Source organism: Pristis pectinata, chromosome 5, assembly GCF_009764475.1.
Source record: "Pristis pectinata isolate sPriPec2 chromosome 5, sPriPec2.1.pri, whole genome shotgun sequence".
In the NCBI taxonomy this organism is placed as follows: Eukaryota; Metazoa; Chordata; class Chondrichthyes; order Rhinopristiformes; family Pristidae; genus Pristis; species Pristis pectinata.
This window is the reverse complement of record NC_067409.1, coordinates 16,782,862-16,809,393: the sequence shown is the minus strand read 5'-3', so window position 1 is coordinate 16,809,393 and position 26,532 is coordinate 16,782,862. Positions and strand designations below refer to the sequence as shown.

General features: G+C 38.8%; 1 protein-coding gene across 4 annotated transcripts in view; it reads right to left on the bottom strand.

Annotated features, from left to right (window-relative positions):
- ube3c (ubiquitin protein ligase E3C) overlaps nt 1-26,532 on the bottom strand; it is a 119,364-nt gene that overhangs the window by 71,477 nt on the left and 21,355 nt on the right. For all 4 annotated transcript variants that reach the window (XM_052016734.1, XM_052016732.1, XM_052016733.1 and 1 more), the window contains exons 8-12: nt 25,512-25,674; nt 23,537-23,769; nt 23,056-23,210; nt 20,779-20,966; nt 4,176-4,262 (exon numbers count right to left, since the gene is read on the bottom strand). In XM_052016734.1, coding sequence (XP_051872694.1) covers nt 4,176-4,262; nt 20,779-20,966; nt 23,056-23,210; nt 23,537-23,769; nt 25,512-25,674 — 826 coding nt within the window. The remainder of the gene's footprint in view (nt 1-4,175; nt 4,263-20,778; nt 20,967-23,055; nt 23,211-23,536; nt 23,770-25,511; nt 25,675-26,532) is intronic.

The following is a 26,532-nucleotide window of genomic DNA, read 5'->3' as shown; positions in this document are numbered from 1 at the left end:
CATGTTAATACACAGATCTTTTAATAAGAATCCTTAAAACACTTGGCAATGATTCAGTGCATACAGTACTTCTCACCATTTTTGTTCCTTGAATATATTAATTTCATAATATTATGTCTCATCAGTTCTAAATGATTCAAAGTCAGACCCAAAATTCTGAAAAGTATTGTCATGCAGCTTCTAAAATGACATATCTCAGTAACATTTTTTTATATAGGAACAGAAAATGGGCGTGGGGTCATACATCCTGCTTGAGGCTGCTTTGCCATTCAATAACAGGGCTAATTTGATCTTTGGTCTCAATTCCATTTTTCTGCCAAACACCCATCACCCTCGATTCCTCAGTAGTGCAAAAATCTATCTATTTTAGCTCTGAATATGTGGAATGACTCAGCATTCACAGCTCGCTGGAACAGAGGATTCTAAGGATTAACCACACCGCAATTCCTTTTCATCTCATTTTTAAGTAGGCACTCCTTACCTTGAGACAATGCCACCTAATTCTAAATCCAGTGAAACATTAATTTCATGCCTCTCAAAATAATACTTGGGGATGTCAGGGAATTCATTAATACAAAAAGCTAAAGAAACTGCACTTCTTACTACTCACCAATTACCCTACTGAAAGCTAGGTAAATGGTGACATTTGAATGTGTTCTATAAGCAAACGAGTACACCGCTCTCTCCTCCTCTATGAAGCTCCTCATCACCCATTTTTTAAACTAGGCTTAAGGTCCCCTGCCCTAATTACTCTCCATAGCTTCTACAAGGTTGTTCTGTTACCTCCCATGCAATATTTTAAGATACCACATAATTGAAACTTGTTGTAACTTGGTGTTCAAGAAGCTGTGAGGGTTAATTAAAAAAAAACTCCAACATATTCATTAAAATCCTTTAAGTAAACATCATCTCATTATTACACAACATTTTGTGGATGATACACCTGCTGTTAAATATTTAATGTTTTATCTGATCTAGCTTGCGAAGAGAATCATTTATAAAGGTCTGAACCAGTCATGTGTACTCAGATGTATCTTTTTTCAGATTAGCTGAAAAGCTAATCCTTGCTTTCTTAAATTAATATGATGCATCTCAGCCAGATTCTATATTGCATAAATTTAATAAAATGGGAATTATATACAGGCCTCCGAATAGTAGCCAAGATGTGGGGTAAAAATTATAACATGGGATGGAAAAGGCATGCAAGAAGGGCAACTTTACGGTGGTCACGGGGGATTTCAATATGCAGGTATATTGGGAAAGTCAGGTTGGTACTGGATCCCAAGAGAAGGAATTTGTGGAATACCTACGAGATGGCTTTTTAGAGCAGCTGGTGATCAAGCCCACAAGGGAAAAGGCAATTCTGTATTTGGTGTTGTGCAATGAACCAGATTTGATTACGGAGCTTAAGGTAAAGGAACCCTTAGAAGGCAGTGATCATAATATGATCGAATTCACCCTGCAGTTTGAGAGGGAGAAGCTAAAATCGGATGCATCAGTATTATAGTTGAGTAAAGGTAACTACAGAGGCAGGACAGAGGAGCTGGCCAAAGTTGATTGGAAGGGGACCCTGGCAGGGGCAACAGTAGAGCAGCAATGGCAGGAGTTTCTGGGAGTAATTCAGAAGACGCAGGATCAGTTCATCCCAAAGAAGCAGCAGCATTCTAAAAGGGAGGACAAGGAAACCATGGCTGACAAGGGAAGTCAAAGACCGCATAAAAGCAAAAGAGAGGGCATACAATATTGCAAAAGTTATTGGGAGGTTAGAGCATTGGGAAGCTTTTAAAAACCAACAGAAGGCAACTAAAAAAGCAATAAGGGGAGAAAAGATGATATATGAAGGTAAGCTTGCCACTAATATCAAAAGAGGATACCAAAAGTTTTTTTCAGATATATAAATTGTAAAAGAGAGGTAAGAGAAGACATTGGACTGCTGGAAAATGACACTGGAGCAGTAGTAATGGGGAACAAAGAAGTGGCAGACAAACTGAATAAGTATCTTGCGCCAGTCTTCACCATGGAAGACACCAGCAACAGGTCAGAAATTCGAGAGAGTCAGGGGGCAGGAGTGAGTGTAGTCATTATTACTAAGGTGCTTGGGGAAACTGAAAAGGTCTGAAAGTAGGTAAGTCACCTGGACTGGATGGACTACACCCCAGGGTTCTGAAAGAGGTAGCTGAAAGATTGTGGAGGTATTAGTAGTGATCATTCAAGAATCACCAGAGTCAGGAATGGTTCCAGAGGACCGGAAAATCAAAAATGTCACTCCACGCTTTAAGGGAGGGAGACAAAAGACAGAAAATTATAGACCAGTTCACCTGATTTCATTGGTTGGTAAGATGTTAGAGTCCATTATTAACAATGAGGTTTCGGGGTACTTGCAAGCTCATGATATAATAGGCCAAAGTCAGCATGGTTTCCTTAAGGGGAGATCCTGCCAGACAAATCTGTTGGAATTATTTGAGGAAGTAACAGGCAGGATAGACAAAGGAGAGTTGGTGGATGTTGTTTACTTAGTTTCACAAGATCTTTGACAAGGTACCGCACATGAGGCTGCTAAACAAGACAGGAGCCCATGGTATTACAGGAAAGGTACTAGCATGGATAGAAGATTGGCTGACTGGCAGAAGGCAAAGAGTGGGAATAAAGGGGGCCTTTTCTGGTTGGCTGCTGGTGACTCATTTTGTTCCACAGGGGTCGATGCTGGGTCTGCTACTTTTCACGTTAAATGTTACTGATCTGGACGACGAAATTGATGGCTTCGTGGCCAAGTTTGCAGATGATACAAAGATAGGTGAAGGGGCAGGTAGTGTTGAGGAAGCAGGGACTCTGCAGAAGGACTTGGACAGGTTGGGAGAATGGGCAAAGTGGCAGATGGAATATAGCATAGGGAAGTGTACGGTCATGCACTTTGGTAGAAGGAAGAAAGGTACAGGCTATTTTCTAAATGGGGAGCAAATTCAGAAATCGGAAGGGCAAAGGGACTCGAGTCCTTGTTCAGGATTCCCCAAAGGTTAAGTTGCAGGTTGAATCAGTAGTAAGGCAGGCATATGCAATGTTAGCATTCATTTCAAGAGGACTAGAATATAAAAACAAGGATGTAATGCTGAGGCTTTAAGGCACTGATCAGACCACATTTGGAGTATTGTGAGCAGTTTTGGGCCCCATATCCAAGGACGGATGTGCTGGCATTGGAGAGGGTCCAGAGGAGGTTTACAAGAATGATCCCAGGAATGAAGGGGTTAATGTACGAGTATATGATGGCTCTGGGCCTGTACTCACTGGAGTTTGGAAGGATTGGGGGGATCTCATTGAAGCCTACCAAATGTTGAAAGACCTGGATAGAGTGGATGTGGAGATGATGTTTCTAGTAGTGGGAGAGTCTGGGACCAGAGGGCACAGCCCCAGAATAGAAGTATGTCCCTTTAGAACAGAGAGGAGGAGGAATTTCTTTAGCCAGAGGGTGGTGAATTTGTGGAATTTAGTGCCACAGATGGCTGTGGAGGACAAGGCATTGGGTATATTTAAAGCTGACGTTGATAGGTTCTGATTAGTAAGGGGGTCATAGGTTACTGGAAGAAGACAGGAGAATGGGGTTGATCAAATGGCAGAGCAGACTCGATAGGCCGAATGGTGTAATTCTGCTCCTATGTTTTATGGTCTTATATGGTTTCAACAAAAAAGCAATTGTAAGACAAGGACTCTAAGGTGTAACAGTTAAAAGATGCTGACATAACCAGAATTTAATTCAATGAAGATGAGAAAAGCATCTTTTGTACCAAAACTGCTTTTCAGCACAATGAGTAGCAATAATTATTTAACAGCAGGTGTATAATCCACAAAGTGCAGTGTAGTAACTCAGCAAGGCTTTAATAAAACTTAGTCAGACCTGTGACCCACACCATGAATAAAGACACAGGCAGCCAGCATACAGGAACATCAAAACCTGCAAGCTTCACCTACAAGTCAGACATCTTCCTGACTTGGAAATAAACTGCTAATCTTTCTTCATTCCTTGAACTCTCCACCATCAACAAGTATCTTCGCCAAAGTGACAGTAGCAGCTCACCAACATTTTCCAGGGCAATTAGGAATGGACATTAAAGCTGGCCTTGCCAGCAATGCCCAATCTCAAATTAAGAGTACAGAGTGCAAAAAATATGCATCTTTCTTACCCTGTTATCATTTTTGTTGTTACAGATGTGATCAAGTTCCAAAGGTGACGCATGAATCTTGCATTAAATGCCAAACTATACAGAAGTCTGAAAGAAACCACGTTGATTGTCAGAAACATTTATGAATTATGGAAGAAGTTCTTATTGAATTTCTAAATTCAAAATTTTGCCCAGCATACAATCAACTCAATCCTATGCTCTATACGAAAACTTACTACAGCAAATCATTTTATGACTACAAACAGTAAAGTATGATGCTCAAGTACATAATTTGCAATAAATCAAAAGGAAATCATTAAATAAAAATGATAAGCAAAATCCTTGGTTTCATACAAATTTTAATTATGGGACTCCATGTGGGATGTGAAAGAGAATAAATCTGCGAAGCACACTATAACATCCCTAGCATACGAAATTTGTTTCTTTTGCTACCTTTGTTTTTCTGACTGAATAGTTATAATTGCTCAGATACATTATTTTGCAATCGCATCAGTTTCATTTTATTCCCTGCAAAGATCTACATGACATTTCATACCAGCATCATTGTTTCAACTTTCTCTCATTTTTATCAGCCCATGACAATAAACTCATCTGCCTGATGAAGTCTTGGAAAGTAGAAAATACAGATTTGCTTTCTAGTTTAAAGTATACATTTCAGTTTTTGGCTCTCCTCCATGAAATACGTCATCCAAGCAAATTATTACTTCAATGGCAAAACAAATATTTTTGCAATGTAGCAATTGTAAACTATTTCAATGGATGCAGGGGGGCTTTTTGAAAAATTGTGTCAATTACCCGCCCAGCAAAAGTTCTAATTTTAGAGGAATATCAGTTTTTCCCCCATGGTAAGTTCATTTTTGTACTGAGCTAAATTAAATGAATCAGTAAGACCAAATTTAAATTAGCGAATGCAAGAGTTTATTTCCTAAAGAAATTCCAATTTCTTACATGGAATTTAAATCAAAACGAGATGCACTCTGCATAAATAATGCAGTGAAGGTCATGCACTATGACGACACATGGCCAAATTTTATATCAGACAAGATCTTGGGAAAGTAACACTCGAGGGTAAACAGCAGTCACAAAGCTCATTTCCCTCTGAACCAATGGGAAAATCTGATGGTGACAGATAATTGTACATGTCTGCAGCTAATATGGGAAACCTTCCAAGCAGTTTTCAACACATCATCTCATGTCATTAACGAAGCCATTACAAGCAACTTATGAAGATTCTTCAGGCTGAAATTGGTCTTGGATGATAGTATAAAACATACAATTGCAAATCTCTAGAGGGAGCAAAAATTCAGACATGGTGTGGAAAAATGTTGCCAATTTTATTACACATTCGTACTATTGCTTAAAAATAATTTCAGGCCTTTTCAGTGTCACCCACTCGTTTTATAGCCACATGGAGACATAGCAGCAAACATTTATAGTTTTAAAGCAACACTTATTCCACACTCTCTATTCCCTAACCTTCCATTGCCCCCATTCAAAACAAACCAATGCTGGCACTTCTGCAGTTCATGTTGAGTTTTGTGGGAAACGTGGATTACTGGAAGCAGCAGCTGAGAATCAATACACAAGCACTTTCAATATAAAAAATGCTAAGGATAGGCGAGACATTTTTACTGTTCCCAAGCAAATATCTCAATAGGCACGCTTATCCCCTGACCTTTGTTTACATAATTATCACTTTCAATCTTTTCTTTGAAAAGATTATCCAGAACACGGGATGAACACTTGGAAATTAACACTCCCTATGTAATAGGCAAGTTTCAATATTGCTTCTGAGCAAAAAAAACACAAAAGACTGCACCTAATTCAAAATCCTTTTTGCACCTATGAAAAAAATTATGCAGTAAATCTAACAGCTACCTTTTAACTACACAATAACTGAGCAATTTGTTATTACCAGTGTATGGAAAATGATGTCAAGACAGACAGCTAAACTAATTTTAAAGTAGTATTTTAAGTAAATCTACTTTGCCATTTCATTTTTAAAAAGTTCATGGTTACTTTTCTCTACATTTCTCCTACTCCTTAGTCATCTATCAACTCTATTCAGTCATTTTCATCCTTTTCTTTATATCCAGTGTATGCCTACATTCTCATGCCACTCTTCTGTTTTTAAAGCTTTTTTCTCCCACTAACTAGAACACAGGTACGTTAAACTAAGGTTTATTGACTACAGCTCCGCGTTCAACATTATAATTCCAAGCAAACTCCTCAACCTGGGACTCAACACTTCTCTTTGCAACTAGATTCTCGTTTTCCTGCCCAACAGACCACAATTAGTAAGGACAGGCAGCACCACCACGATTATCCTCAAGGCTACGTCCTTAGCCCCTACTTCACTCCCTATGCACTCTCAATTGCTTTGCCAGATTCTGCTCTAACTACATCTGCAAGTTTGCCGATGACATCACCATAGTGGGCCGAAATCAGTAAAGAGCTGCTCATTGACTTCAGGAAGTGGGGGGGGGGGGGGGGGGGGGGGGGGAGGTGAGGTGGGGAAGCAGTGAGGTTGAGAAAATTGAGAGCTTCAAGTTCCTAGGAGTGAAAATCAACGCCTGTCCTGGTCCAACCACATAGACACCATGGCCATGAAAGCTCACCAGTGCCTCTACTTCCTCAGGAGGCTAAAGAAATTTGGCATGTCCCCTTTGACCCTCACTAACTTTTATCGATGCACCATAGAAAGTATCCTATCCAGATGCATCACGGTTTTGTATGGCAACTGCTCTACCTGAGGCCGCAAGAAACTGCAGAGTTGAGAACCAGCCTCCCCTCCACGGACTCTGTCAACACTTCTCGCTGCCTTGGTAAAGCAGCCAGCATAATGAAAGAATAATGAAAGACCCCACCCACCCTGGACATTCTCTCCTCTCCCCCCTCCCATCGGGCAGAAGATTCAAAAACCTGAAAGCACTTACCACCAGGCTCAAGGGTGGCTTCTATCCCACTGTTATAAGACTATTGAACACTCCCCTAGTAAGATAAAATGGACTCTTGACCTCACAAGCTACCTCATTATTGCCTTGCACCTTATTGGCTGCCTGCACTGCACTTTCTCTGTAACCGTAAAAATTTATTCTGCATTCTGTTATTGTTTTCCCTTGTACTACCTCAATGCACTGATGTGATGAAATGGCATGCAAAACAAAGTTTTACGCTGTTCCTCAGTACATGTGACAATAATAAGTCAATTTACAATTAGAAGATCACTCAGCTGAAGAATGAATCACAGCTAAGCTCAATTCTACATCTACTCAGCATTCAAATAAGTGTTCCAGCCAGGACTGCTGGACAAAAGAGCAGCAAACTTCCTTCCTTTTTCATCTATTTACTTAGGCTTTTTCCAGTGCCTAATGCATTTCATTTACTATCATACATGATTAATCAAGGCTTGATACTACACCAGTCACTGCAATTGCTCAATGAACTTTTACACAGATCAACTGGAAATGATTGGCAGGTTCCTTCAAACATTAAATAATGAAATTTCAGCAACATATATTGCAGTAAATCTCACAAGAAACCTTAAATAGGAGAAAACAATATGTTTTGATGGTTTTAAATAGTGTATTACTGGCTTCAGAATTAACAGGAATACACCCACTTCTGTTTCATTTACTAAATGAACAAAATATTGCCCATAATTAACCAAATCAATTTAAACTAATTTGTTTTAAAAAGAACAATTGTAAACTCCTTTATGTAACAAATTAATTCAAGTGGGAGGGCGAGTATAATGAACGATGGCAGAGATCGAACAGAATGGCAGAACACCTAAAAAGGGCTGACCAGCCTGTTCCATTACCAAGTCCTTAAATTAAGGCCAATTTGATTAAATGGCTTATAGATTCTGATCCATGACTAAGATATATGAATACGATTTTCTCTTTCAGCACCTCATCCACTTGGTGAGGCAATTATCTCTTACCCAAAGAGTGTCTACAAAGCTCTTTTCAATTTACAAATAAAAAAAGTTTCAAAGTTAGCTGCTAATCTTCAGACAGGTCATGCTAACTGATTAGGTGGACAAAGTCAAAAGAGATACCATTTGAAAGATATTTTCTTCTTGATATCTAAACATCCACATTCCATGAAAGAATCATGCCCTGCAGTTTTCAAAAGTGTGAAGAACTTAATTTCTACAACTACAAACATGTTACCACTGCACAGAATACATAAGGTACAAATACTTTAGAGCAATGTTTAAATCTTCCGACAGCATTACACAAATTCATTATGGAGCCAAACAAAAATCTGAAGGACGACAGATGCCAAGTTCAAAGGACCAGTGTGCCCAAATAAAGCAAGTTTACACAAGACAGTATTCATATCATCTTGCAAAATCCAGGCCTATATAGGCGACACCACACCCTTGCCCCCCAATATTGGGGGGGTTTGCATTCTTAGAGACTGGTCCATCTCGTAAATTTTGTAATGATGGATTTTGTGCATGCTTCAAGAAACAAATAGAAAAAAATTTTTTTTTCTTACATTTTTTCCCCACGCAAATTCCTTAACAGAAAATTTTATTCCGAACCTCAAATTTCTGGGTAGCGCTTTGTGAATTCTTTAAGGGTAAACTTCTATTACCTCAACAGCCCTAACGTGGGAATCGCTGCAGTACTTTTAATGAGAAAAAAAAATTCTCTTTCAGAGATCTCAGGAAGACAGGCACCAACGCCGGGGAGAGGGATTAGGAATAGTAAATAAGTGCCGTAGGAGCTTCCTTCAAGGTGGAAAAGCTGGGCAGGCAAAGGGATTTATGCTGGGAACAGTAAATTTTCAAACACACATTGCAACTGCTTCAAGGCTGCAAAGTAGTTTTTAGAAAATAATGTACACTGTATAACAATTATTAATGCAAAAGGAAAAAGTACTGAACATTTTGTATGTGTATAGGTAATTAGAAACAAATAAATCAAATTACAAATTAGAAAATGCTGGGAACACACATCAGTCACCACCTGTACAGAGAAAAGACATTACCATTTTGGGTGCTGACCCCTCTTTAGAGCTGAAAATTGAAATAACAATACTGAAATTTTTTATTCCTAATTTCTTAAGTGTCAATTTAGGGATTATCAACAAATACCCTGCAATAACTCCGGCTTAAAATGTAATTGCATGAAGAATTAGTGAAGCTAAGTTTTCATTCAACAGTATTACAGATTTCCATTCATGACGGACCACACAAACATTCATATCAGGATTCATGAAAAAATATCTTTTGGGCAATGTCACTGAAAGCATCAAGATGCCCACAAGAAATGTACATCTTCAAAAGAGAATTAACAACTTTAGATGGAATTAGGTTCTCTTAGTGGCTCTTGACTTCATGTTGAAACAACAATATCTTAACAGAGAATCAGGAGGGCTACAAGGGGCCATGAAATGTCTTTGGAGAGTAGGATTAAAGAAAAAGTCAAGGCATTTTATACATACATTAAAAACAAGAGGGTATCTAGGGAGAAGGGAGGACCGCTCAAGGACAACAGAGGGAATTTATGTCTGGAACCAGAGGAAGTAGGCAAGGTACAGAGTACTTTGCATCAGTTTTCGCCATTGAAACGGATACGAAGGATAGCAAGATCAGGGGAGGGGTATGCTGATATTCTAGGGCACGTTGATATCAAAAAGGTGGTGGTGTTGTGGCTCCAGAAAAACATTGTGGACAAGTCCCCAGGGCCTGATGGGATCCAGTCCAGGTGATCGAGAGAGCCAAGGGAGGAAATTGCTGGGCTCTGACAGAGGTCTTTGCATCCTCTTTAACCACAGGCAAAATCCCAGAGGATGAGAGAATAGCCGATTTTGTTCCTCTGTTTAAGTGCAATCGAGACAAACGAAGAAATTATAGGTTAGTGAACCTTACATCAGTTGTAGGGAAATTAATGAAGGTTCTTGAGGATAGGATCTACATCTGAAAAAGCATAGAATTATTAGAGATAGTCAGCATGGCTTTGTGCAGGGGAGATCACGTCTTACAAAGTTGATTGAGCTTTTTGACAAGGTGATGAAGATGACTGATGAGGGTGGGGCAGTGGATGCTCCATACATGGACTTTAGTAAAGCTTTTGACAAGGTCCCTTGTGGTAGGCTGATCCAGAAGATTAAGGCACATGGGATCCATGGAGACAACAGATTGGATTCAAAATTGGCTTGGTCATTGAAGACAAGAGGGTAGTTGTGGAGCGGTGTTATACTGACTGGTGGTCTGTGACCAGTGCTTTTCCACAAGGATCAGAGCTGGGACTTCTTGTTTGTAATAATACATAAATTATTTGGAGGAAAATGTAGGTGGGCTGATAAGTACAGATGACACAAAAATAGGCAGAGTTGTGGATAGTGAGGAAGGTTGTCAAGGGATTCAGCAAGACCTGTTGGAAACTTGGGTGGGGAAATGGCACATGGAGTTTAATCTTACCAACTGAGAGGTGTTGCACTTTGGGAGGCCAAATGTAAAGTATACAGTAAATGGCAGGACCCTGAGAAAAACTGATGTACAAAGAAATCATGGAGCCCAAATCCATAGCTTCCTGAAAGTGGCAACACAAATAGACAGGGTGGTTAAGGTGTATGGACCGCTTGCCTTCATTGATTGGGGCATTCAGCACAAGAGTAAAGAAGTCATGTTGCAGCTATTAAAACTTTGGTTAGGCCCCATTTGGAGTAGTGTGTGCAATTCTGGTCACCACATTAAAGGAAGGATGTGGAGACTTGGGAGAGGTTGCAGAAGTAGTTCACCAGGGTGCTGCCTGGATTAGGGACATTAGCTATAAATCAGACAAACTTGGATTGTTTTCTCTGGAGTGGAGGCTGAAAGACAACCTGATAGAACTATACAAAATCATGAGAACAATAAATAGGGTAGGTAGTCAGAGTAATTCTCCTTGGATGGAAATGTCAAATACCAGAAGGCATCGCTTTAAGGTGAGAGGGGGAAGGTTTAAAGAGATTCACAAGGCAAGTTTTTATTTTAAAAAAAGCAGTAGTAGGTGTCTGGAACGTGCTGCCAGGGGAGATGATGAATGCAGATGTGACAGTAATGTTTAACATACATTTGGACAGGCACATGAACAGGCAAGGAATAGGGGGATAGGGACCTTGTGCAAGCAGATGGGATTAGTTAGATCTGCAATGGTCAGCACAGATATCGTGGTCCAAACGGCCTGTTCCTGTGCTGTACTGTTCTACCTTCTATGTTCCTAACATTTATTCTGTGCAGCACAAGTTAAGAGCAATCAAGTTTAACACAATTCTGATTCCTAACAATTACAGCAAAACAGCAAACTACAGTGGAGGTAGAATTAGCAATCTACGCTGGCCTCATTTACCATTAAGGCAATTAGACCAATATGAAGATGCAAACAAAAGCTCTCACCTGCTGACAGGGCAATTAGACATCAACGGTCCTATTTAAATTCTTTGAGTAAATCAAGTACAATATTCCCATTATACTGAAAACAAAACGTAACATCTGATTACTACATTTTGAACACTGATCCAAAAGAGCTAGAGGTAAAACCATTGAGTAATATAGCAGGAAAATGTGTGACAATGCAGCCTACATAATTTAGACAGTGTGCAGCACTAATAAAACTTCCTTCAACTTTCAGCTCTTCTCACTTATGCCAGAATTTGCTGACAACCAAACACCACACTGTACACACTCAAATAGGGTTAGTTCAACAAGAAACATTTAAATTAAAGCAAGCAGCAAAAATAATTCCAATCTACCTCACAATACCATTAAATCCACTAACCTGATTCAGTGCATGAGTATACTTGCAATATAAGGCAAACACACATTGAACTGGATTCGTACTCTATTCCAGAATGCATTATAGCCCTGTCCAAATTTTGAGTAAAGAGAGATCCCAGAGCCATAGCAAGCACATCTGCCCTTGACATCAAGAAACTCCAATTCAAGTCATTGGAAGTGAAGAAGAAACACTTCAGTGGCTGCAGTTAGATTTAAAACAAAGACTATAGTTGTTGGAGGCCAATCACCTCAGCCAGAGGACATCACTGCAAGAATACTTCAGGGGAGTGGATTAAACCCAATCATTTTCAACTATTTCAATGGCTTTTCCTCCATCCCATGGTAGAAACAAGATGTCACTGATAATTAACAGTGTTCAGTTCACGACTCCTTAGGTAATGACATCGCCCTCCAGCCTGCAGAAAAACCTGGGAAGAAATTTGGAGCTGATATGCAAATGAGCAACGTGGCGTAAGACCAGCGATCCAGTGCTGTGTGACGTTTCCACATTCACTCCCCTGTGCCATCCCTGGTGAACGAGTTTCTTCTACATCCCAAAGGTAGACTGGCCACTGTAAAATATCCCAAGTGTGCGTGGGTGGCAAGATCATCGGGATGGAGTTGATGGGCATGAGAGAGAAGAGGTTACAGGGAAATAAGCAGAGGAATGGCATTGCTTGGAGAGCTAGCAGAGACTCGATGAACTTAATAGCTTCATTCTGTTGTAAGAAAATATGAAAAACATCTGCACCACATAACTATCAGGAAATGAGTACCTTTATCAAAATGAACACTGATAATTACTCTTCACGCTCAATGACATCAAATTTACAACATCCTTCAAGTCACCACCATTGAGCAGAAAGTCATCTATCTACATCAAACACAAAATTCATGCCAACAATGCAGGTGAGGGGTTAGCTGATCTGCTGTTAGTAGATCAGCTCCTGGCTTCCTAATCTTTTCCATCCTCTATATGGCACAAGTTAGAATTATGTTGGAGCAATGTCCATTAACCTGCACATGTGCAGCTCCAACCAGACAACCAGCACAACATCAACCAAGGCAAAGCAACCCATATGATTAGCAGCCAATCAACCACCTCATACATTCCTCCCACCAGAACTGCACACTGTGGTTCAAGAAATGAACAACAGAAGCTCATTAAGGGTCACATTCTCAACCCAGAACCTTTGTCAGCTGAAATGGTCAAGACCAATGGGAGCAATTAAATACTAACTGCTTGTGAAATATCATCCAATTGCTGATTGGTCAATGTCCCAGGGCTCTCTACACCTTACAAAACCAACAGGAAATGTGGGTGTACCATCATCATACAAATTGCAACAGTTCAGCAATACCTCCAGAATAATTAGCGAAAGATAATAAATGCTGGCCTTACCTCATTTCATGAACAAAATAAATAAAATTTCAGGCCCTTCAATGTCTTTTTAAAGATTAAAGGAAACGTAACGTTATTTTACTTATACTTTTTGTAAAGTTATTCTTAAGCTGTCCCTCAGTATCAAGGGTGAATTTTTTCCACTCCAGTTCTCCAGGTTCTAAGGAAATTGATGAGGCCAGTATGTGAAATGCAAAGCCTTCAACAGATGTAACCGACAGATCAAGCCAGTGGGTAGCCTGTGTGGTGGTGCACTCCAACTGCTGCTTACACAGGATTTGTGTTCCCACAATGCAGAGACTCAAGGTTTTCAATGTCATCCCAAGAACTCTTGCCATTTTCAACAGTCTTGGACCAGGGAAAAATTTCAGTCAATATGGTGCAATTTTTCAAGCAAATTTTCAGCATATCCTTGAATCATTCCCTCTGCCCACCCAGTAAAATCTTCCCATGACAAATCTCGGAATAGTGACTGTGCTGTTAACCACACAAACAAGGCATGCCCAATGGGACAGAGTGCAACTCGAGCCTCAACACTGGGGAGGTTAGCCTGAGAAGAGGACAATGATGTTGCTTTACTTATTTTGTTAGTAAATTTGAAAGAATTTCCACAAACACCATTGCTGGCATTTTTCCAGTACGTTGAGATGACTTCTGTACATAGTCCAAAGGGCAGGGATCACTGCTGCCCAGGAGACCACAGGGGCTGTGGCAGGTCTGACTTCATCTTCAAGTACACGCTTCTTCCATTGACCAAAGGCTCTTTGATGGCAATGACAAATTTTATCATCACCTTTACTGATAGGTGACTCTAAAGATAAAAGAAGCAGTCTACATTTTTCAGAGTCTTACCATAAACCTTTATTGTTGGAGGCTGTGCAATGAGCAGGGACACTTTGTGGGTCTTGAGTGCAAAGCCAATCTTCTCAAATGCTTCAGTCTATGTCTTGGAGTTTGGGCTCCAAGCACAAGCAAACATAACTGCAGTCTGCATATTGCAGTTCTAGCACTGAGGTTTGGGTGACCTTGGTTCTGGATTGTAGTTTCCTTAAGTTGAACAATATCCCATTAGTTCTGAAGTACGAGCCACACAGAGATACTTATGTACAAACATGTTATGATTGCACAGAATACAATACTTATTTAAAACAAAATATACTAAATTGTATTTCATATCAATCTCAGTCAACACTAGGACTGAACCACACACTGGTACAAAATACCCATTCCTGAAATTCACACATTCAAAACTAATAGTGCCTCCAGTAACTTTCACTGCTCCAAATGGTTAACTAAACAACTTGCACATCAGAATATATTACACTTTTAATTGGCATTTAATTGGAAACTGCAGTTATCAGCATTGCTTGAATCTTCACATGCAAGTGTCAGAATGCACTTGTAACACCCAGCAACTATTAAAGGTTCAGGTGAAAATATATACGCAGAATATCAGTTTCAACTTATTGAATGTCTATTCAAATGCTCCGTAAACTTACTCTGGGATGTAAAAGCATCATCCTACTTACCAACAAGTCAAGTTTCTTGTAATTCAAGAATTATTAGCTAATTCTGGTATCAACCATTACTGCATCAAAAATAACTTTAAAAGCTGACAGAACACTAGAACACTAAAGCGTAGTACCACAAAGTAATTGGTTGTATATTTAAGTGCCTCTGTTCATCTTGTTTTGTGCTTAATGCTGTTCATTGCAAAACAGCAATGTAAATAATGCACTGAAAGCCTATTAGCCACTATTTTAGTTTAGAAGTCTTTATAGCTGCCAGAGGAAGTAAGATGTCAGTGAAATTGTCAATGCTCGATTAGGATAATTAGCGTTTTGTAGACTAATTACATCAAGGCAGGATGTGAGGTTTCAAGAACATAGATGCTGCTGAATTGGGATGTCTGCATTTATTGCTGCAAATACCCTACCTCCCTGGGCAATAACTACTAGTTTTAAATGCATCTCACACTGGTCACGTTTACTACTGAGTTATTTGTAAAGGTGCTTACTGAAGTGAAGAAATACCATGGCCATAATTGTACCGAGCACAGCTGCCATTTCCTGTGTGGAATGCCATGCTCTAAATCAGTTTTACTGAGCATCAGCATAGTAGAGTTCCTAAAATCATTCATTATCTATTTATTTAATGGCTTTAGATAATTGCTGATGCTTCACAATTGCTTCAGGTATTGACAGTCACCCCTCTTTAGATTTCAAGATGTGTTAGTCTCTTACACAAAAATCTGGCAAAGCTTTAGTTTTGTTTAAATATTTGGGCATTTAATAAATGTGTTGATACACAAATACCAATGTCAAAATCTCCTTTCATAAACTATAGTAAATTTTGGCTATAACTTTTTCCACCACACACAAAATAAAAAAATCTTTTGTTCTGTGCTACATGGTTGGTAGGTTAATTGGATACTGTAAATTATACCAGTGCAGGCAGGTGGCATGAGAAGTAGGAGGGAAATGACAAGCTTGAGAGAATAGCTTATAAGAATTAAGTGGAACTGTTAGGAATGCTGAGAGCCAGTAATGATTTGATGGGCCAAATGGCCTTCTATGAGAACTATAACATGAGAAGTCAAAGAGTCACATCACCCAAAGACTGAATTCCAATTAAGTTCTTTATCACTTTCTGAACATAGTTCAGGTATTTTTCAAGTCGTCTATTCCTTTGCTTAACAATCTCCTGAGGTTAACTATGTGCAAATTGGATCAGGAACAGTCTCTAAGTAACAGCCCAACAATCTCCTGAGGCTAAATATGTGCAAATTGGATCAGGAACAGTCTCTAAGTAACAGCCCAAATACCTTTTAAAATGACTGGAAACATGCAGCATGGCTGCAAGCATAAGTGAGAAGACAACTCAATACCTTTGGTGTAGATACTTCCTAACAACTGACAGGCAAGTAGGCCAATAAAATGGAACTTTTCTGCAAAATGAGTCCACGTATTTAATTTTTGAAGTGTGTCTGTATTGATAATTGTATGCTTGTGAGAGCAAATGTCCTCAAGTTTTAAAATAAGATTCTTCATGAGGACAGGTTGAGGATGGCAATAGCACTTGTACATCAAAATGCATTTTTGGTAAATAAAAATCAACTATAATTTAGGAAAGCACAAATACACCCAAGTTTCTCTCTTTATAGCATTTTAAATTTCTCCATGGTATTGTCACCAGCCCAGGCCAGTACTGTCCTCCAACTGTAGATAATAGAGATCTTTCATGCCTCTGACAAAGTTATACGGGTCAGTGCTTTTTGCTCAAACACCAGTGGTAGCTCCTTCCGTCACCATGATCCCAATCTCTGATTTCTTTCCAACACCACCAAACCCACTTTCAAGAGCACCTACACCATTATTCCCTTCAATTGTATTTCAGCACTTTTATATCCTCTCGAGCACAATCGTTTTGTTTTTGTTCGACAAATTACGTCATATTTGAATGTGAGGCTTTGTTGCATGCACAGAAAAAATCTGGAGGAAGAAATATTGAAGCAGCTAGGAAAGTTATTGGATCTCTTCAAGAAATTAAATATTTTTGAATGACACAACACCAACTAACGACTGAAAGCAGTTCAATAGCAGAAACAGTCATCAAATTCAGTTTTATGAACTGTGAGATTAGCTAAGCTATTTGACTACATGGAATACAACAGCAAGCCTAAAGTTAATCTTAAATAATCGTACAATTCCCAAAGCTTATTTCATAACCATCAGTAAAATATCTTTGCACATTTCCCCCCTCCTTTAATAGAACAGCATAGCACAGAAACAGACCCTTCTGCCCACCATGCCTATGACATGATGCCAATCTAAATTAATTCTATCTGCAAATGGTCTGTATCCCTATATCCCCCTGCATATTCATGTGTCTGTCTAAATGCCTCTTGAACGTTGCTATAGTATCTGCTTTACCCCTCCCCTAGCATAGAGTTCCTGACACCTACCACTCTCTTAAAAAAAACTTGCCTCATAAATCTCCTTTAAACATTCCTCCTCTAACCATAAACCTACGCCCTTTGGTATTTGACATTTCCACCCTCAGATAAAGATTCTGACCACCTACCCTCTCTATGCCTCTCATAATTTTATATACTTCCATCAGGATGCCCTTCAACCTCTGACACAAGAGAAAACAATTCAAGCTTGTCAACCTCTCCTTAGAGTTAATACAGTCCAATCCAGGCAACATCCTGGTAAACCACTTCAGCACCCTCTCCAAAGCCTCCACATCCTTCCTGTAATGCAAAGACCAGAACTGCACACAATATTCCAAATGTGACCTAACCAAAGTTTTATATTTCTGAAACATGACTTGCCAACTTTTATACTCCCAACCAATGAAGGCAAGAATACCATATACCTTCTTTACATCCACTTGCATTGCCGCTTTCAGGGAGCTACAGACTTGCACCCCAAGATCCCTCTGTATATCAATGCTCCATTTACTGCATGCAGATGACCCCGCATTACAGAGGGGTTACACTTTCCTAGAAAAACATCCCTATCACAGAACCCTATTTCCCATTGAGTCCAATGTTATAAGTAGATATCCATTCCCATTAGAAGTTTCTCTCTCAGAAGGAACTACTTAAGAGATTGCCTTGTCAGTTCCAAAGCAAATTTCTTAAGTAGCTCACAGCTGTGTTTGGAGACACAAGCAACTGCAGATGTTGTAATATGGAGAAAAAAAAATAAACTCAAGGCTGGAAGGTGAGACAGATAAAGAAAGAATAAAGGGTAGATGGAGCCAGATGAGAAGGTGGGAACGGAGGTAAGTGGCAGCCTCTTGTGTCTCCACTTATCTCCTTCCAGCCTTCAGTTTGAAGACATACACTTTTACATAGGCATATATAGGCAAGATAGTTTAATGATAACTCACAACAAATAACAGTAAATAATATGGGGGAAAAAGACAGCAAAATGAACCCATCATGCTAATAAAACCACCAGTTTATCTGTGCATATGTCAAGAAATGCAATTTGTAAACAAAAAATAGATGAAATTTGTTTCTTTTGCATTTTTATTTTCTTTCAACACAAATTCTGCAAGAGCAAATAAGGGAATTGTTGCAATTCAGAAACTGAGAGCATTTGACTCTTAAATAAAAGGTACACTATGTTTATTAAATGAACCTTACATTACTTCTGAGCTGAAAACCACAAGTTTATGATGAATTTATACATGGGTAAAGGACAATTATATTGGCATGGAGAAAACCTATCTGGCACATAAATCTCCTTGTACCAGCCACATTCTGTCTACAATATGACAGAATTTACCTCAGCTAGTTAATATCCTCAAGGAAAGCCCTGTTCCTATGACCACATGAAAAGTAATCAAGCCACATGTTTGAATAATCAAACATCCCAATCATCCTTAATCCACTGTCCTCAAGACACCCTGTCCCAAGTGTAGACTGCCCCTACATTACATTCCAGAAATCAATAGCACCACATTTCTTCAGGCAACATACAGCAGAGGATGGAGCAATCACCAACAAGTCATCTTAACGGCTGGGTAACCAAACGGCAAGAGCCTGAAGCAGTTATGAGAAGATGGTTGCAGGGGGAATTGAGATAATTAACTCTGAAGAGGCCATGGGAGAGAGTAATTACACCAATCCCAAAGAATAAAATGTGAGATTTGCTTCCAAAAACCCTCTTGAGTGCCATCCTCCTGATTAATTCTTCCTATGGTACCAGCCACGTACTTTGGACAGTTTTACTTTTGCAGTTTGCATGTTAATTACCATCGATGTATTAGCATTCGATTTACAGGCAGTAATTAATGCTGAACAATCAGGAATAGCAATGCTGCATGTTTTTCTTTAAATGGTGACTGATGAAAAGTTGTTCAGGGGGTGTGTGCATCCTTACACATGAATCACTAAAAGTTAACGTGCAAGCAATTAGGAAGGCAAATGGTACTCTGGCCTTTTACTGCAAGAGGATTTGAGTACAAGAGTAAAAGTATCTTACTAGAATTATAGTTGAGTCCCGGGGAGACCACATTTGGAGTCTTCCTACCCAAGGAAGAGTGTGTGATAGAAGTACAACTAAGGTTTACTAGATTGATTCCTGGGATGGTGGGTTTGTTGTATAAGGAGACATTAAGTAGAATGGGCCTATATTCTGGCATGTTTCTAAGAACATTTTTTCCCCCCAAGAGCATGACAAGGGAGATGCAAAGAATTATGTTTCCTTTGGCTGGGGTGTCTAGAACCAGCCATTCAGGTCAGGTGAAAAGAGACTTCTTCATTCAGACAGTAGTGAATCTTTGGAATTCCTTCCCCTTAATGGCCATGGAGGTTCAGCCAGTGAGTATAATTAAGAAAGAACAATAGTATTTTGCATAATATGGGAATCAAGTGATAGGTTAGTGCTAGGAAGTGTCACTGAAGGAAAGGATCAGTCTTGATCTCTTTGAATGCCACAGAAAGCACAAAGGGGTGAATTACACTGCCGCTTCTAACTTTTGTTCTCAATTCCTAGGAAGAGCATTCAGCACAAGATAATTCAGTAGAGAAACAATATCAGGTAGTACGGAGTTGCAGTGATGAATGACAATGGACAATGCAGCAAAATACAAAAAAGATAGTCAATAGAGTTTTCACATTTATAAGTCAGTGCCCTACTAACTGTATTATTCCATACAACGCAATTTTCAACAGTCACTGCCTGTATATCTTTTAAATATTGCAAGATACGGAGAAATGGCAAAGAAAATATTAGTCATTATGCACAGAAGGAAGTCACTCGGCCCCCAAAGTCCACACCAGAAAGCTTGACTGGCTGAATGGCTTCTAATGCTTCAATGATTGCTGCAGGCAATGATCAACACAGGTGCACAAAGGTGAATGGACCCCAAAGATCAGAAGTTAATTGATATGGCACAGTTTGTGCACAGACACTCCACTGATAACAAAATTTATGCCCGAATTTAATGTATTCCCAGACTGCGAATTGCATTGTTTACATATATTGTTGCCATCTCATTATTTTAAAAATCTGATCTGCATTTTTATTCAATCTTTACTTCACAAATGAACAATGGTCTGCAAACCCTTCAAATTAGAATCTTAAACTGTTCAGCTGATTAAGAACATGGAAGGAACACTTGGATGGTAACCTGTTACCCGATTGCAGCCCAGAAACTTTGACTCTATTTCTTTTCTTTTTCAATCTTTTTATTAATTTTCAAATGACTATTTCATGCTTTCTGCAAGGGGAAAGTGAGGTTAGGAGAACTCCACTTTTAAAAAAAAATGATTCAAGCTCATTTTCATATCAAAGCAAATTACAATTGCAAATATTTTCAACAGCTGCACGTCTTCAATTTTAGAGCTGCTTTTCATAACCACATGTTCAGAACTTACTTCTAATCTTCCGTGGTAATTCACTTGCCTGATTTTTGGAACCATCATTCTGTGTTGCACCATCAGTGTGTGGCAGATAGACGCCATCATAGTGAAAACATCTTCACTTACAGATTCCTTCCAAACAAGGTTTAGCAAGGCATTTGTTTGTTGCTTAGTGTCCAGCTTCTTGAGACACTCCGCAGTAATTAAGTTTACCGAAATTCTACCATTGCCCTTTAAATAGAACCAAGACTGAGTAAATCCATTCCACATACAAATTATACAGAAGAAATATAACCAATTCTTTTGGAAAGTATTTGAATCACAGAACATTTATTGAAATAAACCACAATTTCAAAGTTATAGTGGGAAAATAACTTTGGAAGATTAGCAGCAGAAATTGTTCATAAACTAGAAAGGGTGATAAAATTCTGACACGCAAGTGATATTGACTTGATAAATCTTTTAGAACAATGCTGACTGAATACTCATCTATGTGGTTCAGAATACAAACATGCAAAAACATCCACAATATATTTAAAAGAGCATGGAAAAGAAGCAAAATGACTAAAACCCCATTTCTGAAAATGATTTCTATAAGCAAATTAGGAATAGTACTCCAAATTACTCTGAAGGTAAACAATAACAAATTCAAAGCATCAGGCAAGCAAGTTATGATATCTTAATTGTCCCAATTAAACTGAATGCTTGGCAACAGTAAAATATCCAGTGAAAAATAATGAAATTTACAGAATCAGAATGCTACACATACATGTTCTTAAGTGCATCCTGGCTATACCAACAGACTTTCCCCTAAAATTTAAAGCATAAATAAATCCATTCCATACACAAATTCTTAACAATAGTAAAAGAAATAACAAATTAAGAGATTGTTTTTTTAAATTCCACCAGCCCAGCATCATTCTCCAAAACCAAATTGCACCACTCCCACCACAAAACCTGACCTCAGGTGTTTGATTTGCAACATACTGCCTAAAAAAATTCTCCTGAATGCAACTTATCAACATTGTATCCTCTATAACTTTTATACTGATTGTATCCCAGTTGAAAGAGTAATTGAAATCGCCTGCTTTTGCCTTAGCACTTTTGCAATGGTAAGAAGTTGGCCTACAAATTTGATCTTCTCTCCCCCCTTTGACATTTCGAAGTCTCTAGTACAAAGACTTCCAGAAGTCTCTAAACAGTGATTGCTCCTTACTGATTCCGTAATCCAACCCTTATTTGATGAGACTTCTAAAATACATCCCTTCTCACAGCAATGATAGTTTCTTTAACCAATATTTCCACCCTCTCTTTTCAAAAACAAAATCACTTCACACAGCTATCTGTGCCATCAGGTCATCTATCTTATTCACTCCACTAACTGCATTTAAGTACAAACCATTAAGCACAGCCAGATTCATGTGCCTACTTTCTCCTGCCTTTTAAATTGTCACTGATTTTCTGCTTTTCCCAGTTCTGAAATAATTCTTAGATTCCTATCCCCCTTCCAAGCAATTAGCTTGCTTTTAAAATAATCTGCCAAGTCTGCTTTAAACCTGATTAGTGTTAGTTAGGCAGCATTACTCAGATAGTTCAGAACCAGTGATGTGGATAGTTGTCCATTGGTTCATCTGTTTGTATTTAATCTTAGGGTGGGCCCAGTTTCAAGGTCTATTTCTGCTGCATAAGCAGATGTCATTTGGGAAAGGAAGGGTACAAATGGGTGCAATGGCTGATCATTTTGCATTAAACCCTGGTAGAAAGCAGAACTACAGACTCAGATTTCCAATGTAATTGCTCAGCCTTCAAATAAGCATCACTCTTCCACGACATTATCAAGGTTATGGAGACCAAGAACAACTTGCAGAATCATTGCCTATCACGATACAAATGCCCATGGTGGGGAAAAAATTCAAGCTAAGGACTACCGATTTGAAGTATAACCAAGCCATAATTAAAATTCTTGTTAGCTTAGCACATTTTGGACTTGCACATGATCAGGTACTTTTGATAAAAGGTACCATGGTGCTTAAAAGGATTTGATTATCAATTCACTGATCTGTCAATATGATTTTTAATTAAATAATTTACTTCCAATTAATTTGACCAAAGAAAATTCTTGAAAGCTTCTAACTTACTGAGGTTATCATTCACCGTTTTAACACCCAAAACATGTGCAGTCCCTAACTTTATCAATAAGATCTAAGAAAACTTAAGATGCTTTGCAAATCACTTCAAATAAAATATACGCAATTAAAAGAAACTAATTTAAATGCAACTGGAGAGAAAAAATGAAAAAGCAATTACAAGTTTCTCTTACTTTGTTGGTAACCATCTTACGCTCCTCCTCCTCTTCATTCTCTGAGTCACTACCAATTTCTCTGCCATTTGACCCGGTCAATGAAACAGGTAACTGTGGTAAAAGAGTCTGTAGCATCCTTAGGTACACAAGCATGCCTTCCTCAGATAGAATTGCTAATTGAGGGAGCACATAAAATACAAGGTTTTGTCCTTTTCGCTCACAAACCATTAAAGAATACATTAACAATACTGAATACCACTACAAGTAGCATTATGCTAAAACAGCAAATTTATGTTAAATACCCGAGGAACAAGTGCAAATAAAAAAAATACGCATAAGTAAATATACTACAGAAACATTGTAATCTAAATAGAAAGGCACAGTATTCACAATGAATTCCAAACAAAAAAATTGTTGGCAAGCCGTTAACCTAGATCATTCAAGTCAAATACTACAAGATGCACCTTCTATGTACAAAAAAAGTACAAAAAAAACATACCTATCTGTGATTCGCCAACAGCGAGAACAAAGTAAAGGAGCCAAGGTGCCATATCCCTGGTATAAGTGAGCCCTACTGAAGAGGTTATCTTCGGTATTAATAGTGCAGTTAGAAAAGGTACATAAGGAAAGGAAATCCTTGCAGCAGACAGTGCCGGAACAAGGAAGTTGAAGATCTGGTCTGTGAATGGTGCAGTGAAAAATTCTTTTGCCAATATAGCAAAAACTTGATGCCTGTGTGGACATAATTTACAAATAAGAGCTGAGTTTGGCAGTTAATATATCACACTAACAAGCTGCAAAAATTGTGAAGTATTGAAGTGCAGAGAATCCATTTTTTTTTACATTTAAAGGGCTGTAAAAAATACTTTATTCTTTTCCCCTCTCAACATATCTAATAGATAAAAACAGAATTTTTACAGAGGTTGGGAAGGTTGATGATCTATATCAAATTCAACAATCTCCCCATTCCTAACGTGCATTGGAAAAATGTCATCGCGTGTTTCACTCCTGAATCTACCTTTAACATCTGTTCCAAGTGCTCATACAGGAATGTCAGCTAGAGAAAGGGTCAGTTCGATTTTTGTTAAAAGACTCTTCCAATATTTAGTGTTTTAACAATGGAGGGAAAGTTCAGTTGTTTGTGGTGCAAGGTTTCAAAGGGCTGCCTACATTTCATTTTTGATTTAAAATCAATTATCTATGCCCACCATTAGGATCTAAAATTGGAGAGTCATAAGCTTTTTCTAAATTTAAATGCCAAACGAAAGACAGGAATAACTTTAATGATGTTCCAGCAAAGAGCTGAAACAGACTAATTGGGCTAAGTGGACTCCCCCGCAGGCTTTCTGTAGTTCAAGGTCTTGTTCCAATAACAAGAGAGCCCAAGACGACTGGATACCATCCCTGCAGCACACATGTATACACTCATACTACTAGGCTCAGGCACACATGCCCTTGCTCACAGCCCCCTCACTTCCCACACACCCCCCTCACTTCCCACACACCCTCAGCTAGATCTTCTCAACCTTGATCCTCCCCTCGCCCGAATCCTTTTTCCTTCCGCGTTCCACTTGTCCCTTAAACTTCATCCCCCCCAACTCTAATTCAGATCTTTCTCCCTTGCCACTTGGCCCCCTCCTTGCTTCCCTGCACCAGCCATCCCTCCTCTTCTCCTCCAGCCTATTGCTCTCCACTGTGCACATGTTCTCTCACTGCTTGCCCCCCCTCCCTCCACATGTCCTTCCTCTCCAGCCCCAAGAATCCCCACCACCACGTGCCATCATGAGCAACCTTCCCCCTACAACAGACCAGGTCAGCAAGTGGCAGCCTTGGATCAATGGGCACATTACAACCATCCTGGCAACCATGCAGCTCTACTACTGGCAAGATATTAACTTACTCTTCTGCTTGGACAAGGTCTAACAGTTTTAACAATCTGATACACTGGTTTTCAGTCACTGGAGAAATTTTGTTATGGGCTGGAATTGACTCACTACATTTCTTCTTGCACCTCTAATGTAAGGTGCTTTGCCTTCTTTTTCTCCACTTTTACCAAGGTAGGCTCCTGACTGATTCTCTTATGTGGAAGCTTTAGAATTTTCCTAGCCAATTCAGAAACTGGTGACTGAACTTGGAACCTTCTTGCTCGAATAGCTGAGGCGATATGGCAATATGAGAATGGTGATACAAGTAACTTTTCTCAAGTTAAAAGATTTCATGAAACCCACTATTAAAATCTTATATTGAAAAGCGTTGTTATGTTAGCATAGTATTAGAAATCAATTAAATGAACTTTACAGTATGACCCTTGTAGGAAAATACCTAGAATGCATTCAGCAGAAACTGTGGTGCACTACACTGCAGCACCAAGACACACTGTAGTCAACACTTTGAATATAGCACAGAAATATTTGAATTGGAAAAAATCTTAGTATCATCAAGCATTTAACATTTATTTAACTTTTTTCTCTCACCTTGAACCTTCTGGGCATGAGGCATATTGAAAGTGCAGTGGCTTCAGGAAATTCTCTAACAGTGTCATTGCAAGTGGAACATGTGAAACCCGTGAAACATCAGAATACTCTAAACTTGATGGAAGCCTATGATTAATTAACATGTAAAGTGATTTATAATAACCTGCAACAAAAGAAAACACAAGGTAACATGTCTGGGAAAAATAAACATTGTTACATTACATTAAAAATATTAAAATGTAGTGAATGGTTTATATCCCATAAATCTGCAACCAACAAACATCAGTTACATCATGAATCTTTGATCATTTTACACTTTTTGTTCTAATTGTGTTCCTTCTGTAAATGCTGCTAACATGATGTCATGTACCTTTGATGCTGCTGCAAGTAAATTTTTCATTGTACCCATGCATACATGTACTTGTGCACATGACAATAAATTCGACTTCGACTTTTGAATTGCCTTTAAGCCCTGACTCAATCAAATGACAGCCATGTCAGTCCACTTAGCACAACAGATAATGAAATTAATTTTATATATTGTTCAATAAGTTCAGGTTCAATTTTAAATCACTCCACTGAAGATGGAGTGATTTAAAATCATGATTGAAAGTCATGATTTTTCCCAGCATGATGCACCTAATTCGAAATATTTTTGGCTGAGACAAAAATGGAATTTCATGACCAGGGACAATAAATGCAGTGCATGATGACGCAACTTATGATGGAGTGCCATCATTGTGTCGTATGCATTAAAAAAGTGGGTCTTTAAGCCTATTTTTAAACCTCAACAGTTCTTGCAGTCCTGATGAAACATCATCAACCAGAAACAATGTTTTCTGCTCTCCACAGACACTGCCTGACCAATTGAGAGTTTCCAGTGTTTTCTCCATTTCAGATTTCCAGTATTCATTATATTGCTTGTGTCTTGGATTTAGCCTTTTAAATATACAAATAGCCTCTCAACAATTTCTACCCTGATTCAAAATCTCACAGCTGTCTAGAGTAAGCATTCTTGTTT